Source organism: Astatotilapia calliptera, chromosome 12, assembly GCF_964374335.1.
Source record: "Astatotilapia calliptera chromosome 12, fAstCal68.1, whole genome shotgun sequence".
Lineage (NCBI taxonomy): Eukaryota > Metazoa > Chordata > Actinopteri > Cichliformes > Cichlidae > Astatotilapia > Astatotilapia calliptera.
In genome coordinates, this window is record NC_137433.1 from 6,106,977 (window position 1) to 6,126,935 (window position 19,959).

General features: G+C 40.1%; 2 protein-coding genes across 2 annotated transcripts in view; both read left to right on the forward strand.

The window, feature by feature from the left end:
- Positions 1-561: 561 nt before the first annotated feature.
- On the forward strand, positions 562-7,657 carry ap3m2 (adaptor related protein complex 3 subunit mu 2). The gene is made up of 9 exons (XM_026187985.2): positions 562-697; positions 1,395-1,679; positions 1,775-1,946; positions 2,160-2,297; positions 2,715-2,800; positions 4,549-4,682; positions 4,999-5,206; positions 5,364-5,508; positions 6,139-7,657. The coding sequence occupies exons 2-9, from the start codon at positions 1,407-1,409 to the stop codon at positions 6,237-6,239; spliced, it is 1,257 nt and encodes a 418-aa protein (XP_026043770.1). The 5' UTR covers positions 562-697; positions 1,395-1,406; the 3' UTR covers positions 6,240-7,657.
- Positions 7,658-8,685: 1,028 nt separating this feature from the next.
- The window catches only part of tet3 (tet methylcytosine dioxygenase 3), a 44,883-nt gene continuing 33,609 nt past the window's right edge, over positions 8,686-19,959 (forward strand). The window contains exons 1-2 of the mRNA XM_026187979.2: positions 8,686-8,928; positions 11,297-12,091. Coding sequence (XP_026043764.2) covers positions 11,717-12,091 — 375 coding nt within the window. The 5' untranslated portion in view covers positions 8,686-8,928; positions 11,297-11,716. The remainder of the gene's footprint in view (positions 8,929-11,296; positions 12,092-19,959) is intronic.

Consider the following 19,959-nt stretch of genomic DNA (forward strand, 5'->3'; position numbering starts at 1 on the left):
TGAGTGTTAGTTTTTTAAATCTGTGTATTCACTGCACTGTGTACACAACTTGTAATTGACATGTTATTAAGAATGAGCACGAGCCCAAAGTTGCTCTTGTGCATGGGTTCTTTGTTTGTCTAAATCACATTTGATAATCTTTACGGTGAACGTTAGTATAAGGCATCGCTAAGTCTCACTTTATTATGGATAAAGTATGCCTAACCCCCCCTAATGGATATCAGATTGTGGGCTATTATGTGCATTTTGTCTTTGCCTTTGCAATTTCACGGTGGGTTTTTTTTAATACACGTAAAAATGAATAATAAGAGGCAGACTATGTAAATATTCCTATATTTGTTTGAATCGAAAAAGAGCTCCACAAGATGAAATCTGATCCCGCAAACAAAATGTCAGACCAGGTACATCTTAAAACCAATCAGCGGGTGATTTTTACTGGTGTTTACCGTCGTTCTCCCGCTATAAACCAATCACAGCCAAGTCACGAGCCACCAGTTTCCGCACTGTTGGCCTATGCCTCTATTAAGAAGGTGGGATTTTACGCTTGGTCTTTCTTCTGATTGGTTCGCTCTGCTCTGCCATCCTTCCTCACTCAGGATCTGCTGCTCCACCTAACGGGAAGCAACGTCGGCTTAATCTTTCATTGAGAGGAAAAAAAGGTGAAAGGCGAGACGAAAACGTCAGAAAATTGTCTTCGGTGAGTCACTTGCAATTTTAGAAATGGTTCCAGCGGCAACTTACAATTTTATTCGTCAAACAAAAGCATCGTTATTTTAACGTATTTTAACCCCCTGGACCCAGTGACGGAGCTTTCTGTCATAAGACTGAAGCAGGAGGAGGGACGGAGGTAGCATCTCGTACAGAGAGATGGAGGCCTTCATCTACAATCTAATAGAAACAGCTAGCTAGCTAGCTAGTTACACGCCTGTTTTTCTTAAACTTGATAGTTTAGCAGTTGCAATTATTTTAGTTGTAAAGTTATATCCGGTTAAAACTTGATAGCTTTGCCGCATGTATAATTTATATTCTGGAGTCACATTTCTCAGCCATCGTAAGTTAGTTTCTTAATTTCTGAAACCCTGAACTTCAGTCTCAGCTCAGTAGACCTACTCTGTTACTTGAGCCGTTCTCATATATAAACTAAGCACAGTGTATAGACAGTATTATCCGGAGAGCAGAGCATGGTACTCCCAGTGTCATGTGAGAATAGGGTCTGTCTTCGGGTAAAATTCTCCATTGCGCCTGCTACCTCACTGTCACACTTGATGGTTTAATGCGACACTTAAACAACCTTCTTATTCTGTTCTTTATGTTAACAGAAGGCATGGTGTTTTGGTCTTAGCATTTTCTCATTTAAAAACCTCTGGTGGTCCCTTGTTTTTCCCTCCCAACAGCCTTTAGCCACAATGATCCACAGCTTGTTCCTAATTAACGCTTCAGGGGATATTTTCCTGGAGAAGCACTGGAAAAGTGTGGTCAGCCGCTCCGTGTGCGACTACTTCTTTGAGGCCCAGGAGCGAGCTACTGAGCCAGAGAATGTCCCACCAGTTATCCCCACGCCTCATCACTACCTTATCAGTGTGCTCAGGCATCACATCTACTTTGTGGCGGTCATCCAGAGTGAGGTCCCGCCGCTCTTTGTCATCGAGTTCCTGCACAGAGTCGTAGACACCTTTCAGGTTGTTCCTCCCCTCTCATGTCTGTTTCTGTCTACTTTTATCATTATTTGTAGTTAACTAAAAGTGCATATCCTGCTTGTGTGCTTTGTTCTCAGGACTATTTTGGAGTGTGTACAGAGGCGGCCATCAAGGACAATGTGGTAGTGGTCTATGAACTACTGGAGGAGATGCTGGATAACGGGTTTCCTCTGGCCACAGAGTCCAACATTCTTAAAGAGCTCATTAAGCCTCCTACCATCCTCCGCACCATGGTCAACACCATCACAGGTCTTTCAGTCTTTTATTTGTGCTGCTTTTACTTCCTGATTTCAGGCAACATTAATGCTTTGTTCATACACAGCTGAAACTTCTTTCAGTAACAATTACAGTTCATCTAAATAGCATTGAATGAATTCAATTGACAGTGTGAGCCATGGATATTACAGCAGCTGTTTGACTCTGTGTGCATGATCCTATACTGTTGTTAATTTCTGCTTCCAGGCAGCACCAATGTGGGTGAACAGCTCCCTACAGGCCAGCTGTCTGTAGTCCCCTGGCGGCGCACTGGGGTCAAGTACACAAACAATGAAGCTTATTTCGACGTGGTGGAGGAGATCGATGCGATCATCGATAAATCTGGTATTTCTTTTCAACTGTTTGTTGTGAAACATGTCACTGTTTGCTTGCATTATAATGCATGGGAGACATAGTAATTATTAATCCGCATTTAATCGGAAAGGCAGTAGCTCCATAGTGTAGTAGTTTGCACATTTGCTTAACAAGTGAAAGATCTCTGGTTCATTCCTTTTGGGGCTGCATCAGGATGGGTGTAAAATCTCTGCCAAATCACACACGCAGAGCTACCTGCTGTGGTGACCCCTTGTGAATCAGGAAGAACCTGAAAGGAGTTTCTAGTCAATCAGTCAAAAAATAAAGAAAATGGCCAATACAATACATAAAATGTCAGCTTTACAACACAATTATTTGTACTTGCCTTCTCTTCTAACATGTTTTTTTGCTTTCTATTGTTGTTTCTAATCAACTCCACCCCCATAGGCTCCACCATCACAGCAGAAATACAGGGAGTCATCGATGCCTGCGTTAAATTGACGGGCATGCCTGATCTCACCCTCTCATTCATGGTGAGTTTCTTTTTTTTCACAAACTCTATATTGTTATATTTTAAGCCTGTGAACTCTCCAGACAAATAACAGATGATTACAAATGGTCATAACTGTGTAGCAAGCAGGGGGTTCTCCAAGGTGCAGCTTGGAAACATTTAAATCAGTGTGCTGTACATTACAATTAATATTCACAGTAAAAGTCAAACATACAGTAACATTTACTTCGAAATATGTCACACCCACACTGTGCACATTTTGGACCAGAGTACTGAGAGGAGCTCAGCTGCCAGAGAATGTATTTATTTTCTCTTATACCGCAGCATGCAGGGAGCTGATTTTCCAGAGTATCTGCACTTTGCGTCACAGTTTTGATGATAAAACTTCCTGATAAAAGCTTCCTGTAATATGCAAGTAGGGCAGCACAAGTAATCACATTTTAATCTTGATTACAATTTTGGCTTCCCACAATTGGGAGTAAAAACACAGCTGTCCAACACTGAAAATGTGTGCTCTGCCAAAAGAACACAAAGCCAAAGCAAATCAAGCTCTCCAAAAATCACTGCCTGACGATTTGCCTACATGAGCCCGTCATAGCTATTTCCTGCACCACGCCATGTGACGTTTCCTCGACTAGTCTGGACAAGTAAATGTATGTTACAGTGATGTTAACAAGAGCAAATTGCTTGTGCTAAAAGCTGACATCGTTACCATGCACTTATTTTTTTTCTCATTCTCTGATGGCATATTTATTTCTTTAGTTATACTCTATTTTGGGCAAAACCTTTTTTAGTACAAAGTCAAAAATTTAATCGTGCAGTTCTCCAATGCAAGACAGAAACACACTTCAGTAATCAAACTTCAGCTCAAGTGATCAGCTTCTCTCTCTCTCTCTCTCCCCCTGCATTGCCTCTTTCTTCCTGTCTCTTTGTTCTTTCTGACTCTTGCCTGGAGGTCCTTGTTGAAGTCTCTAGCAAGAGTTTGTGATCATGATGTGGTTTTTGTTATCCTTTAGAACAGGAAAAAAATGAAACTAAGGAGGTCAAGAAAAAACATGCCCCATAAGGGCAACTGAAACGCTCTCTGAGACTTTGACGTCTGCTGACTCGAGGTCTGCTTCTCAGAGAGGCAACCATCCAGATGTGGTAGTTCACTGTGCAGCAGATAAGACTGATTTCATAGGTAGATTATATGGTAGAAATATGTTGAAAGAAATAGGCTTTGCTATGTGGAGGACCATTCCATTATGGATTTAATAAAAACAACGACGTGCACATTTGATTATTTCATTGCAACAATCTGATCGATATTATGACTGGACCTCTATTGGACTTTAAAACAACAGTCAACCTGTCTGTTTATAGCGTAGCTCTGCTATAACAGCCAGTTTTGACTAGAGGAAAGATCAGTGTAAGTCAGACTAACTGAGTTTTTGTTTCAGATTACTCTCCTGCCTACTTTATTTACAAGGTTTAATTGTTGCATCCAACAGTTATGGTGTCCAACAGTTTGAAATATTCAGTGCAAATTCCTTTGAAGTGTGTCTAATCTGAACGTCCACAAAAATTTACAGTGAAACTTGCTGACGAAAATCCCACGTTTCATGCAGTAACATCACAACTGTGTAAAGTGTTGCTGGAATAAGTGCTGTGTGTTCTTACAGGGTACACTGGGTAAATACCAAAAAGAAATGGAAAGATATTAAAAGTATTTTAATGTTTTTGAAACTTCACCACTAATCTTCCTGACCCACTGCATTTCTTTCGCAGAATCCACGGCTGCTGGATGATGTCAGTTTCCACCCATGTGTTCGGTTCAAGCGCTGGGAAGCCGAGCGGATCCTCTCCTTCATCCCACCCGATGGAAACTTCCGGTTGCTCTCCTACCACGTCAGCTCTCAGAAGTTAGTACTTTGCTGTGACACAGGCAACATACAACCGTTCATTTTCTAGTTCAGAATCCTGCTTTAGTTTGTGGAATCTGTCTTACTTTCCTGTTCACCAGAGAGGAGTGTTGCAGCCCCAGCCAGTGATAGATGGACAAAACTATTAACTATAGTCAGTGTCCTAAAATATGAATAATTAGTTTAACTGGCTAGTAGCAACATTTAATCACATAGTTGACTCATTACATGTATCTAATCAGGATATAAACAGAAATGCTAATCCATAAAGTAGGATTCCACTGTCTAATAGCTGATGTTGTTTTATCACCTTCAGTTTGGTAGCCATCCCAGTGTACGTGAAACACAACATCACCTTCCGGGAGGGAAGTTCCCAGGGGCGTTTTGATTTGACCCTGGGCCCCAAACAGACAATGGGCAAGGCCGTGGAGTCGGTCCTAGTCAGCAGCCAGCTTCCTCGGGGCGTCCTCAATGCCAACCTGAACCCCTCCCAGGGAACATACACCTTTGACCCAGTCACAAAGGTAACTGTGCAGCAATCTTTATATCACAAAAACACAGATGAAGGGAAGTGTAAATAATAGAATGAATAAATATATAAACCCGAATTATCTGAATATGTTTAAGAGACAAAATATTTAATTCTGTCATCTTGGTGCATTTTTTTTCTTTTTAAACCAGTTGTTGACATGGGATGTTGGCAAGATCAACCCACAGAAGCTTCCCAGTCTGAAGGGCACCATGAGCCTGCAGGCTGGAGCATCCAAACCTGATGAGAACCCCACCATCAATATTCAGTTCAAGATCCAACAGATGGCCATCTCAGGTACACACACACCATCTGAACCTCATGTTCATGTACATGTGACTGTTGCCTTTCAAGAATTCCTTCATTTCTTATTTGTGATCCTCTCTCTTCTTGCACTTAGTGACCAAGCTGAACATTGAATGAGATTGACAATTTCACTGTAATAGTGAAAATGAGCTCCACTTTGCCTTTTAAACCACAGAAAAGTTAATTCAACCCCCACACAGTTAGGCTCAGTCTGGTCAGCTGACAACCACCTGACAGTCCCATTGTAGGGGAACAGTGAGATGGTGACCACTAGATGGCGCTACACCCATAAATAAACCTTGCATGACACCAGGAAATAGATTTTATTTTCAGTGAAGTATAAAACAACCATCTTAGTTTTTCAAGTTTCACCAAGGGTTGACACATTTATGAAAATATGTTTTACAGTGTGACACAGAATGTAACGGTAATACTAAACTCAGAGCAAACAAAGCCTTTGGAGCTTTAGGAATCTCTTGTTGAAATCTCTGTAGAGGTTTTAGTTGAAACATCTCTAGAAGAGCCCTCCACCATCAAGCCAGATAGTTAACCCTGGTATTTGTTCTGTTCCAGTAACACATAAGTCTAATAAATTCTTGATGTTTTTCTCTCCTTCATCAGGACTGAAAGTGAATCGGCTGGACATGTATGGTGAGAAGTATAAACCTTTCAAAGGCATCAAGTACATGACCAAGGCTGGTAAGTTCCAGGTCCGGACTTAAAGACTGCTTCTCTGTGACAACCGGACTGAGCCACCATGAGACTAAGGGGTGATGTGATGGGAAAGAGGAGTTGGTACATTCCTTGTGCTTATGCATTTACCCATGAAGGCTTACCAATACAAACTGGAGGCTCCTTGTAGCAGTTCTGAGTGGACTATTACACATAGACATGAAACCTCTGTTGTAGAACTTTGCCTAAATCAGGCAAGTTTGAAGCAAGTGTCCGAAAAAATTTCCAACACTGTCCTTGCTGAACTCAGACAAACCACACTAACCCAATAAAGATTTGTCCATATAATACACCGTTTACAGGATTTTCACTGACGGTGTTAACAAACCAAATCCATGTATTTAGATAAGGCTGGATTACTGGATAAATGGACCCTAGAGTATATTAAAAGAGAGCTTCTACACAAAGAAATTAGAATTAATTATGAAGTAGTGACCTGTACATTATGCCAGGAATCTACGATTCTAGGTTCAGATGACACTGCAAGGTAAAAAGTATTGTTTGACAGTGCTGTAGCACATTTAAGCAGTTAAATTCAAATGAAATGGCACGGACCTACAATAACTGTTTGAGCTCCAAAGAGTTGTTACTGCCAGTGAAAATCCACACTATACTTCTTATCCTGCTGTCCAGGTTTTCTTTTTTTTCCCAGCACCCTGGGCCTTCTTTTTTCTGTTTATTCTGTTCTTTGTTTCTTCTTTGCTGCAGTTTGATGATATTGTCTGCAACACTGGAGTCAGCATGCTGATGTATTAGACGTGTCTCTGAAACGGTCCTCAATCTTTGAAGTTTTTTGTTTGTTTGTTTGTTTGCAAATAAGAATGATACAGTGACTTTTTTTTTTTTTTTTAGCTATTTATTACCAGAAAGCCACGCATCTTCACCTCTTTTTATTCAGCTGTAATTGTGATTAATTACAGAATGTTGTCATTAAATTTCTTGGAAAATAAGGTTGATCCTGACAGTTTGGTGCTTAACCCTATGGTCCAAATGCTCCATAAAGGTTATCTCAGCCTTTATAGTATGATGTGCATTTTTGTTTTAAGTTTGTCTTTGCATACATTGTATAAACATAAGATTATGATTGTCGCCATGGAAACTGGTGAGCTGGATGAATCAATAAGAGTGTAATAAAGTGATGCATCTGTGCCTCAGGGTCTCGGCTGGAATCAGCCCACCATCACATTGTGGTCTCATAAAGCTGGCTTGGAGAGTCATGGTTGCTACAGATACAGTTTGGTGTTATCAGCTAAGAGTAGAACGAAAACAAAAGTGTGTTAAGATATAACAGCGCGGTACCTCAGAAGAAATGCTTTGTGATTACAGCAAAATGTTTGTGTTTCTTACACAGCCTCCAATGGAGTGTAAAAACAGTGAAAAAAAAATAAAGAATTTGATGTGTTATAACCGAGCAATAACACTGATTACTCAATGTGTATAATGTGGTGTTTTCCACATATGATATTGTGTTACAAGAGTCAAACTGTCCTTTGAAGTTATGATTACATCCATCAATGAAGCAATTGGTTTAAGGTTGTCTCTTTGCTTGTACGTGTGCGATTACTGGAGCTATTATGAGCAACCCTATATGAAATTGTTCACAGAGGAGGGGCTTAGCCCAGGATGATTGGCAGCCAAAAACAGATGCCAGTTTCTGTATTCAGTGGCTTCACTTGTATAGAACAAGAAAATAACATTTGGCATCATATCTTCAAAGTAAATTAAGAGAAATTAGAAGACACTGGCTTAATGTCACAAGCTAATACAGATTCACACATCCTTCTGGATCCCTACAAACAATGGATTAAATAAAATCCATTGTTTGTAGAGAATATCAAGTTTTTTGGTGAAGGATTGCAGTCTTGGAGTGCAGTTTTTTTATGACAAAGTGAAATTAAAAAAATAAATGAAAGATTCTCTTGACTGCATATACAGAAAATGCGTCCAGTTTTGAAGTTAACCAACATTAAATGTTGCACAATACACCCAGCGTAACTATCAGACGTGCTCAGCTGTAGGTGAGTTGTGGATGTAGGTTTCTAAAATATGTAAATATTTAAAAACACATTTCCATTTAAGCAAAGATAGGAGTGCCAATTTGTTAGATAAGATGGCAATGTTTTGTTGATCAGAAATTACTGATAAGTAATAATAAGTCCTGTTTTTTTTCTAAATGGGATTAAAGTGTTGTTGGGTTTTTTCATGATGTCAAAACATCTGGTTTGAAACACACTAACTGCTTCTCAAGATCTTATATAAAACATCATTTTTAAAGGTAAGACTCATTGGATTATCTTATGGTAACTTCCACTTCCAGATGTGTGACATCAGCCCTGTGTCTTTGCTCCATCTGGCTGGACTCCAGTCCATAATTTACTTTAACCCCTCCAAAAGACAATCTACTACCTTTTCCTCCCTCCCCCCCCCCCCCCCATCGACCAGACTGAGCCGTTTAAAGTCAGTTATGTCATTTGGGTCCAACTTTGTCCTCACTCTTCTCCTTCGTGCATCGCTTTTTTTTTTAGCACATTTCTAAACTTCTTTCTAAACCTTTTTTTCCTTTTCTTTTTTTATCATTTCGAATATTCACATTTTTATTTTTTTCGTTCGCTTAACTTTATGTCCATTTTCAAACACTTTAAAGGCTGTCGCGACAGAGGAATATCGCGGCACTTAGTGGTAAGTTATCGCTCGCCATTATAATAATGTGGATGTTTTTTTCCCTCACAGCAGCGATTTTGTTTGTTTGTTTTAACAACCGAGAAACGAAAAATTCTGAGCAGCACACGTTATATGTTATATACCAATATAACGCTTTCCAAAAAAAAAAAAAAAATTAAAAATAAATGTGCAGCTTCGCATTAATTCCCCACAGCAGGTAAGTTTTAAACATGAATATAAATCAAAAATGTGTATTGAAGCTCGGCTAACGTGCCGTTTTTGGCACCCGGGGCAATTAACCGCGTGCCCTCGCTTACAGCCCAATCTGCTCTTTGTGTATTGAAGGCCAGATAATGGGCATTATCGTAATGTAAATCTAAGGATGGCTGTTAAGTGTTTATCTGATTGCTTTGATCGGTGTTGGGCGGCCGGGCGCCCTGCAGTGGTCCCTGTCGGTAAGCACGTGGACAGTAACAGTAATAACAGCAGTCTGGGTGGGGAGGGGTGCTCATGCAGACTTGACACTGGCCGCAGCACATTAAAGAGACGACACAACTGCTGATTAACCACGTGCTTCTTGAGTAGTTGCCGGAGCGCGTGCTGCGGCTGTGCAGCGCAGTGTTTGTAGTTTAATATCCTAGCTATGAGTCAGAGTTTATTTACACTGTTGCATGTTTACACAGATAATGGCACTTCAATAAAACTCTTCTGCAACATTGTCACCGCTTATCAACTTCCAGCTGTTGCTTATCAGCTAACTGACAGCTACGTGAGCGACTGCTATTGTGTCCTTAAAAAGTAGTGCCACTGTAATGACATTAGCTGTCATTCCAGCTTACTTTAATGTTAACTCTACGCTGCCTTGCTGCAGAGGACATCTATAGGTTTGTCTTTACACCAAATGTTATATAAGTAATTGCTAAAATTTTTACTGGCATAAATCTGTTTGGTAGCTTAAGGGTGCTATCTAGTTAAGGTTAGCTAGGAAACAAAGCTGCCAACTAGCAAAACTTCAAATATAAGGGTACTATAAATGCCTCATAGACCTAGATTTACAGGTTGTAAGTAGTTTGTTTGTCTTCCATAAACTCCACATTTTGCAAATTGATGTTAGTTTTTGGCCATACTTGGATGAGGGGCAGTATTTAGTCATCAGCTAATGCTAGCTAGTTCGGTTAGCAAGCTCTGCTCATTAACTGTACTGGTGCAATGGACAGACTCACATGTTTACTTATAGGTGCTTAGTAACAGACTAATAAAATAACAGAATTTCACTTACCACAAGGGAAACACCACCTTTGTGAACCGTTTGTAGGACTGCTACACAACCAGTAATATTATTTCTCAAATAAGTGGATTAAAATGTTCCAAAAGGCACAAACAGCACAGGATCCTGGAATGCCACAGTTCAGTGAACCTCCAATTAGAGGAGGTCATGCCCCTAATCCAAGTATCCAGATGGACGATTGTCCAGTTATAAAATAACAGCGTTACTATAGATTATTTATTAAAGGGGGAACTGTCCATAAGAGGCAAACAAATGTTTGTTGTATCAGGTTGTATAAAAGCTCCTTTTTAAAGCTCCGAAGGTTGCTTTTTAGCATGGAGTCTATGGGGAATGACTTGCTTTTGAGGCAGTTCATCTAATGGTCTCAAGTGGCCATTAGATGAACTGCAGTTTTTTAGCATCTCCACTTTACTTCTCAGTCTCAGAGGTTGTCAGTTTATGTCTCCCCAGAAAATCATTGTGACCTCTTTTTAAATTTCCCCACCCTTGAAGGCACTTGTATATATTAGAGATCATCTAAAAGTTACAATAAACAGCATGTTCATTGGAGGTAAAGTGGTTTAGGTTGCCTTTGATATGTGCTAAAAGCACCTTGTGAGCAGGCTGTGAAACCAGGCAGTAGCAAAGAAACCGTGGGTTTTCTCAGCACAATTCACTTTACTGATGGTTGACTGGAGCATGCGACTACAAGACAAAGAAGACTGTCCCTGGCTTCAACTTATCACCCCCCTCCTTTCATTCAGGGAGACATAAGCCCCCCTGTCCATGTGGGGCCTGCCATTATAACACAGTATCTTCTCAAACTGCTCACGTAGGCTTGTATGGCTATGAGCCAACTGGATGCACAGCACCGACAGCTGTGTTCAGAAACCAGACGATATCCAGACAGCAGTCAGGCTGAACTCTAATGTTGGGCATTTAATGTGAAGCCGCCAGTTGTATATAAATAAATGTGTAAGAGTAGGCAATAACACATTGAGACTTTTGGGCCCCACGCTTTAAACCTCGCAATGACAAATAACTTCTTTTTGTGTTTTGATGTTGATTTTAAATGTTTTGTCCTCTCCCTCTTTGCCTTTGTTGTCTCTGCACACTTAGACAGAGCCTGGCTTCCGTACACAAAGCCATGAGCGGGCTGCCGGCCATACCACAGGGAAGCTGGGATAGATGGACTCCAGACTGGAAGTTACCACACAGATTCTCCAGGGCCATTCCTGTGACCAGCAGCACAAGCATTACATTGATAATGCCATCTTACCTGTAGACAAAATGAGCATCAATCTAACTTGTGTAGCAGCAGCTGGTTTAACATCCAAGTTAAGTTATCTTCAAAGACTAATCCAAGACAAGTTATCCATCTCCCAATCTGTTTTTAAGAGCAGCCAGATGATTATGCCATATTGAGATTTTAGCAGATGTTGCTTTTAAACTCTACTTTTTAAACTTAACTGCATGTATGTCGACTGTTTTCAGTCTTTTTAAATAATAGAACTGAACAAATAAAGCAGGACATTCATTATGCCCAGGCCGAAGGGAGGAACGAGTCTGGCACCTGAGAATGTTTACGAGTTCCCCGCGGACATGGGGGAGGCTCAGTCTCTTCAGTTGCAAAGGAAATGCATAGAAACAACATCCCCATTGAGCAAATATATCGAAGCTGAGCACCAGGAAGCAGGGCTCTTCTCTCTGTCTCCATTGGACGCCTCGCTGGAAGCCACGCTTGACCTCCAGAAGAAAAGAAGAAAGAAATGTGGAGCCTGCACTCCTTGTCTCCGCAAAGAGAATTGCGGTACCTGCGCAAACTGTTTGAACCGTAAGACGGGCAAACAGATTTGCAAGCTGCGCAAATGTGAACAGCTGAAGAAGAGGCGGGACGAGTGGGAAGTGGTTGAGGTACTGAAACGCTTGCAATCTCATACAAACCGTTAGCACTTCCAACCCATCAAATTCTGATGCTTGGTCAGGACCTATAGGATTAGCTTAGTGTGCAAGGACTGTCTGAAAAGGTAGCTGAAAGCCAGTGTCATTACTGTTGTAGGTAACTAAAGAAATGGAAGGATGGTAAATGTGTTGATGGGAAGGAATGTTTAAACCCAAACCAAGAGTTTTTTTCTTAACCTAACTTAACCTAACTGACAGAAAGAGCCAAGTCAGGGCAGAATTTGACTTCCTGCCTTCTGGTTGGAAGTCATTTGATGATGCAATTAGATGAATGACCGTTGTTATTCACCATCATCTTTCAAAACTGCATTCTGAAGCCTTACCCAGCATGTAAATAAAAGATTTTACAGGAGTAAATAGTAAGGAAAAAGGATTCCTAATCAAGCATCAGTATATGACAAGTTGGGAGTGAAAACATCTTGTCTCTTAACTTGAGTTATCGTAATACTGCTTATACTGTAGATTTAGAATACCAGAAGTATCAACGTGCTTTGTGTAAAATGTTTTTTTTTCTTCCTAAAGGCAGGCTGAAAAAACCTGACCACAACAGTAAAATTATGGGCAAATTATCATACAAATATTATCATATCGATTAACATCCATCCATTTCAGTGCATTTCATGGGAACGTTCGTTCATAGGACATCAAGTAAAGCACAAAAACTGTTTTTCTTTTGTTTGCCTGAGAGTGTTTGCTGATTGTCTGCCTAAAATACACCAACATCATTAGATTGCAAACTTGTTCTGCTTTTTAGCCAGAGAAGCACGAAAGAGCGAGCATTTATTACAGATCATTACATGATCACAAATGTCTTCTTAGTGATGTTCGTTCAGATGGATAGAAGGAACTTTTGCTGGACTATAAAGGGACGGACAGTTGCATGCGTCATATATGGAGAGTTCATGTTAAATTAGTTACTTTAGAGGAAAAATTCCTCACAATGTGAGTCACAATGTGCAAATCAACCTCAAATGGCCCAGATATCTCGATGTACTACATTTTATAAAGTGATGCAATGCTCTGTATTGTAACAAACAAAACAAACTGCTTGGTAGAAAAAATTCCAAAGCATTTATTTGCAAAAATTTGGACAAATTATATATATATTGTTAATTTTAGAAGTAAAAAGAACAACTCCTGGACAACAGCCCCACTGGAAACTATTCTATTGGAACTAAATTGTTCACTCTGTTTTGAGTAGTCAGAAAAGTAGATAGATCTTTATCTACTTTAAATGTAGTTCCACAGTGGGAGTGTATATATGTTGTGTGTGATACTGATGGGTAATGTTGAAACCATCAAGGTTTTGCAAGTGTTGCAGTTTACATGAATATTCTCAGTAAGATAAGGCAGTGAAAAAGTCAACAAGACAGTTGAGCAGACCGAGTGGACTAACTGTGACGGTTACCCAAGATTCCGGCAGTTGCCTGTGCTTTGTCCTTTGACCTCTTGAGGTTTTCAAATGAGGGTGGGGGTTAACCTTGGGCCGTTTTTTCTATTTGTGTGTGCGTGGGGGTGCATGTGTGTGTAAAGAAAGAGAGAGACAGAGTGCAGGGTTTTAAAAGTGCTCACTTGTGTGTGTTAATGGAAGTGCGCGCGTGGGACTATGTGTGTTTTTACATGCACCAGCATCTTAACCCAGGGGGATGGGCCGTAAAGTCAAGTAAGAGGAGGACGGGAAGATGCAGTAAATGGTCAGCAGTATTGGAGGGGGAGAAGCAGGCTGCAAAAGCATTACCAAGGAAGGAAAACACACTGCGCCAAAACAAGCACCTTGAATTTTTGGAATTTTTCCCAACAAATATGCCTAGAAAGACAATTGGATTTGTTTTCATATGCTTTAAGATCATTATGAGAGAGAAGAATTTGCACACTAAAATAATAGAATTAAAAATTATCATATATTGCACAAGCAACAGTTTTGGAATGATAGCACCCCACTGATAATAACCAGGTTCCTATAGACTGTAATCTGCTTGACATGCTTCCATTTGCGCATACAAAACTCTCTGTGATGGTATTTTTGCTGTTGTTTTGGCTCATACTATTCTATCAGTCTCTTATATGTGTCAATATAAAAGTAATGTAAATAACACACCGCAGACAGTTTGTCTAGGAGTTTAAACTGACAATCAAAATCTAGAGGGAAAGGTATGATGTTTGCTTAGCCACAAACACAAAATAATGGTTACTATCAGCACTCTTCTGGCCTGTCCTGTCTTGTCTGTTAAATGGCTTCTGAAGTAGCAGCAACAACCCATGAACAAAAACCATGCAACACAGCAGCTGAGCATGAAAACAGACAAATGACTCAGTGTTTTATGATGCCACTGTTTGGAGAAAAAAGTGCATGCCTTTGAGACAAAGATATGACGGGAAACTTTTTAAACTTTATATCTGAGCATAGCATCATGGTCAGATACGATCTTACTACAGGCAGACAACAAAGTCATGATCATCCCACAATTCCAGCAGAACAGCTGAGCTAAAGCTTAGCTGAGATCCTTAAGCATTCTACTAGAAAATATTACATAGGGTGCACAATTTAATTTAGCTGACCTCCTGTTACTGTGCACTGTGGAAAAGTCATACTACAAAAGTGTCTCATACCATCCACATCCTTGCTAACAATGAACTTTACCATGTATGTTAAACTGACAGAGAATTAACTTTGGTTGAGAAGTTTATCTGTTTGTTTTTTAGGGCAATAGAAGTCTATATGTGCCATTTCTCTAAATTCTCTCACACTTATTGTTCACTAATTTACTCTGCCTGTATTTTCTGAGCCACACTAGTGACTGAAAACATGCATATATTGATCTGTGCTTTGGTCAGTCCATTTTGGTCCAGACTGATGGATTTCAGCAGCCAGTGGATGGATTGTTAAGTTTTTAGTGCGCACTTATTAGGTCATATAAGTACTGTTTCAATGTTGAATTAAACATCACTATTTGAAACCTGTTAATACAAGTTCAAGTAGTGAGATCAGTCTGTGTAAACGTAATCCCTGGCAGCTAAAAGCTCAGACTTCAGACAGCTCTAAACACTGTTTCAGACATTTTTTCTGCTTACTGGAGCACCACCTCCATGCTGCTCCACTACAGTTGCACATACAGTTGTGGTCATGATTTTGCATACATACACTTTGCATGCACTCATCATGGTAACTAATGTCTTGGTATTTTTTTTTAATGATTTCTTTCAACTGTTCTTTCTCCAGGGTGGAATCATTATACAGCACACATCTTTACTGACCTTAAATAATAAAAATTGGGCACACAAGTTTGGATTTATTTGGGATTTTTTCTAATCCACACAGGACATACAAGCTTACCCATATGGAAAAGAAATAGTAAAAACATATATGATTTACTCATGAAAGTGGCCACTTTCTCATTACTTTCATATATTTTTTTAGTAAGTATAGAAAACATACAAGTTTCATTATAAAATTTTTCAAGGGATCTTATATCTGTTTTCACTCTTGTATGCTTTTCATACAAGTTTCATACAAGACAGATAAAAACTTTATAAGATTTATATATATCTTTTCCATATGGGTAAATATATAAATTTAATGTTTCTGGCATAATTCTGGCTGTATATTTGACCTCTTTTCCTTGAAGAACTGCTAGGGTTCCTTTAAATTGTTTGGTTTCCTTGCACAGACTTAACTTTTTAGAACAAAACACAAATTTTTCAGTTGTGTTGAGGTTGGGGCTTTAGGAAGGGGTTCCACAAGCTTAATTTTAGCATGTTTTAATGTGTGTTTGGGATGATTGTCCCATGACGTTCAAGTATGTTCAACTTTCAACCATCCAGCTGTGCATTTGAGGCAAAGTATTTGGAGATAGTCCTCCTTCTTTATTATTCCAACCACTTTGTGCAGTACCACTGGCAGCAAAATAGCGGCTGAGCATGATGCTACCACCACCATACCTGACGTTGGTACGGTGTTCTTAGTTTTGAAAGCTTTACTTTTACTCCTCTAAACATTAGTGTTGTCATTATGATCTTTGCCTCATCTGACCCTAAAACCTTTCTCCAGAAGGCGTTTGGCGTTTGGCAAATTTGCAGGTGTCCACATGGGCAATGTGGACACCTGCAAATTTTAGTTAAGCCTTGAAGATGTAGATTTTGGAGCATTGCCTTCTTTCTTGGTCAGCTTCCTCTCAGTCCATGATGAATGTAAAACTCGCTTCACTATGAACAGTCTTGAGTTAATGGCAGGCTTGTGCCTTGATTAATGTTTCCTGGGTTGTTGATAAACATCCTTACTAGTTTCCTGTCAGAGTGACAGTTTGGGTCTTCTTTCAGACCTTGGCAAAGTGACAGGTTCACTGATCCATGTCTTTAGCCAGTAGTGTAGTTCAAAAAATACTTTTGTGCACCCACAAAATTCAAGATAGAGTAAATAAATAAAATCAATAAATTCTTGTCTTTCTTTAAATCATTAAAAATGTATGCTGGACATTTTCCACCCTGGAAAATGAACAGTTTAGAAATCATTAAAAGCCACAAAAATCTTGATGTTGTGGTGTAATCATTTGCATATTTCTTTCCTAGTCACTGCATTGTAAAACTGTGACTTTCCCTCTAAAGATCAGCGTGTCGGCATTAGCATTGCAACTCAAAGCTCAGCCTAACAGAGCTGCTAGAAGGACTAGACTCGTTAAAAAATGCATGTGTGTAAAACTGGAACCAGATCTTATTGATCGTGGGGGTATGCATTATTGAAAGTGTCAAATGTCAGCGAGTAAACAAAGTGTATATGTAGCATGAATTAGGAGGTACTACCAGTTTATTTTTACATTTTTCAGTACTTTTAGCTACTCCTTTATTTCTGCATGTTGGCACAGATTTTCTACCAGATGCCATTCCTGGCATAATCCTCCCATTATCCAGGATTGGGACCAGTACAAGGGTTACACTAGGTGGTGACCAGAGATGGGCAGTAACGCGTTCTGTAATCTGATTACTTTTTTCAAGTAACGAGTAAAGTAAGGGATTACTATTGCAAAAACGGTAATTAGATTACCGTTACTTTCCCGTAGTAACGCTGCGTTACTGCGTTACTAAAACCGTGATTTTTTTGTGAGAATGTCTCACGACTAGGGATGGGTACCGGTGTCCAAACGGTAGTAACCAGACCGAAAAGCAGCGCACATTTCGGTGCTTTATTTCGGTGCTTTTTTTTCCTGAGCTGTGATACACTTCTAACCAATCATTTTACGTTTCCGAGGATAGTAGGCGGGCCCAGGTACGTACGTTCTTTTAGAGCAGAGCTACAGATTAAAAATGCCCAAGGCAAAGCGGTCAAAAGTCTGGCTGTACTTCACAGCAAAATATGCAAACTCAGCAGCAACAAGTGCTTTAAGCTGATACTGTGATACTGTCAAAGGAGGTAACTCCTCAAATCCGATGAAACACCTGGCGACGCATAGCGTTTTTTTAAAAGCCGAGAAATGCACCGTATTTGATAGCTTGCTGCGAGACCTCACACCGAGCGCATCTATTGCGGGTGTGGTGCCTGTTATCGGACCTGGAGCAACATCCCCCAAAAACCCGAAGAATAGAGTCCTGGCCCCTAGCCCTGCCAGTGTAGCAGAAATGATGACGGATGATGATGGCAGCAGCAGCCGTTCTTCTCTGCGTGAGTAGCTTAATGTTGTTCGTGTGTAATTTATGTTGAGAAGGCTAACTACGTTATTACATTAATGCATATAAGGTGAACTAGCAAACATCATCATAGCTACATGCGGCTGTCTTCTTGTTTGATGGCAGATACTCCCTTCACCCTGGCCAAAAAGGCTCAAATGACCAAAGAAAAAGAGGGAAACAGCTGAACATGAGAGGTTTTTGGACCAATTTTGTGTTCTCCATTCTTTAAGCACCGGTTTGAGCACCGGCACCGTTTCAAAAGTACAGATTTGGCACCGGTATCGGATAAAACCTAAACGATACCCATCCCTACTCACGACAGTGACGTAAGCGAGTGCGCCGTTAGTGACAACAGCTGTGTGCAGATCAACAATGGATCATATATCGATTGTGGGAGAGAGTATGAGCGTGCAGCGTTTAAAGCGTGGAAGTACTGACCTTACTTTGAGTTTGATTCCATAAAAAGTGACAAAAACATTAGCGTCCATCGTGCGTGGGAAGAAAACTTCTTTTTACAGCGAAAAAAACCCCCCTAAACTTCCAAGCAAGCACTGAGTGCGCAACGACGTAATGGGAAATTCACAGAGAAACTCGCGGATTCTTCAACTGACCGCGGCACACCTGCACCAGGGTAAACCTCCGCCTACTGCAGTCCTGCTTTACAGGTGAAAATAGAGCAACAGGACCGCTAGTCTTTGATGTGATTTATTTTCTGCTGTGTTTTACTTGCATCTATTTGAAAGAGTGAGTGTAAACACAAAAAATATTTTATTTTATTTTATGTGCTGGAATGTGTAGAAAATAGGTTTAAATGTTAAACTAATTTATTCAAATCAGAGAATGGTGCATATAATTAAATTTTTGCTTGATGCATAAAGTTAAAAGATTCAAACTGATAAAACAAGTTAAAAAAAAGAGACTTTTCCATTTGATTACATTTTGTATGATGGATTATGTAGAAAAAGTAGAATTGGGCTGAAAGATCTATCACTTTATCACCTCTTCAGGTTGTAAATCGTGTTTTTAAAAAGTAACTAAGTAACTAAGTAATTAATTACTTTTGAAAATAAATAATCAGTAAAGTAATGGGATTACTTTTTGGGGGAAGTAATCAGTAATTAGTTACTGATTACTTCTTTCAAGTAACTTGACCAACACTGGTGGTGACCCCTTGACACTAAAGATACACTAGCTTGTGACCCTGTGTGTAAGGATAATGTGTTGACTGCTACATAGAAGAGCCACAGTTATATGGTTTATATTTCTTCATTTTTCGCCAAGATTCCATGTAGCCTTCAAAGCTATAAGGATATGCAGTGTTTTCCACAGATTCATTCAAAAATGATCTCTTCTGGAGGCTCAGAAGATGTGCAAAAGATGTGGCCATCCATTCATCATTCATTCGTCAGTATCCCTCCCCCGCAGTCCCTCTATCTCTGCCCTCTATCCTCTGTATGGATGCAGCAGCTGAGTTCCTGACTGGCTGCAAACCGCATCCTTCATTCTCTCCCGCGAAACTGCAGCTCACTGTTGCATGTGGATAATGTGCTTTAAAGGCTTTCTTTCCCTTTTAAACCCCTCGAGACAGGTGACTGTTATTGTTCATGTGAATGAAGTAGAGGATTAGGGTTCATAGAAGGATGTGGAGCATACAGAGCTGGGGTGGCTAGCCCAATCAATGCTATTAATTAGACTTTGTCTAATTGCAGGCCAGCTCTGCCCTCCACCTGCAACCTCGTGAAATTTAGACAACACACAACCAGAGGAGCTTTAATGAGCCTCTCTGTGGTCTGTCTGTGAAATAAGTGTGTTTGTGTGAGTTGGTCCAAGTCTGGGAAGACTCTAATTGCAGGTGGCAGCGAGAGGCAGGACCTGTGTGAATGAAGCAAAGTTAAATGAAGGCATGTATAGTTTGGGATTATGGCACTGTCTGGGGCTGTGATTATGCTCTGTCAGCGACTACCAGGTGTCTGCTGGAGGATGGTAAAAAAGACTAAAGGGGGGAGGAAGGTTTGGTGTTTGGAGAGATGTGGTGGATTATCTTCTTCCTCTTCATTGTTTAAGGAAACATCCATCCAATTCAGTCAAAGCTTGGCACCATATAGCAGAGGATGAACTTCTTTACAGCTCTGCTAATATTTCTACTTTTACTATAATCA

Coding starts and splice junctions, on each gene's coding strand:
- ap3m2 (XM_026187985.2), top strand. CDS start 1,407: ATGATCCACAGCTTGTTCCTAATTAACGCTTCAGGGGATATTTTCCTG. Junction 1,680..1,774: donor GAGTCGTAGACACCTTTCAG/GTTGTTCCTCCC, acceptor CTTTGTTCTCAG/GACTATTTTGGAGTGTGTAC. Junction 5,509..6,138: donor CCAACAGATGGCCATCTCAG/GTACACACACAC, acceptor CTCCTTCATCAG/GACTGAAAGTGAATCGGCTG.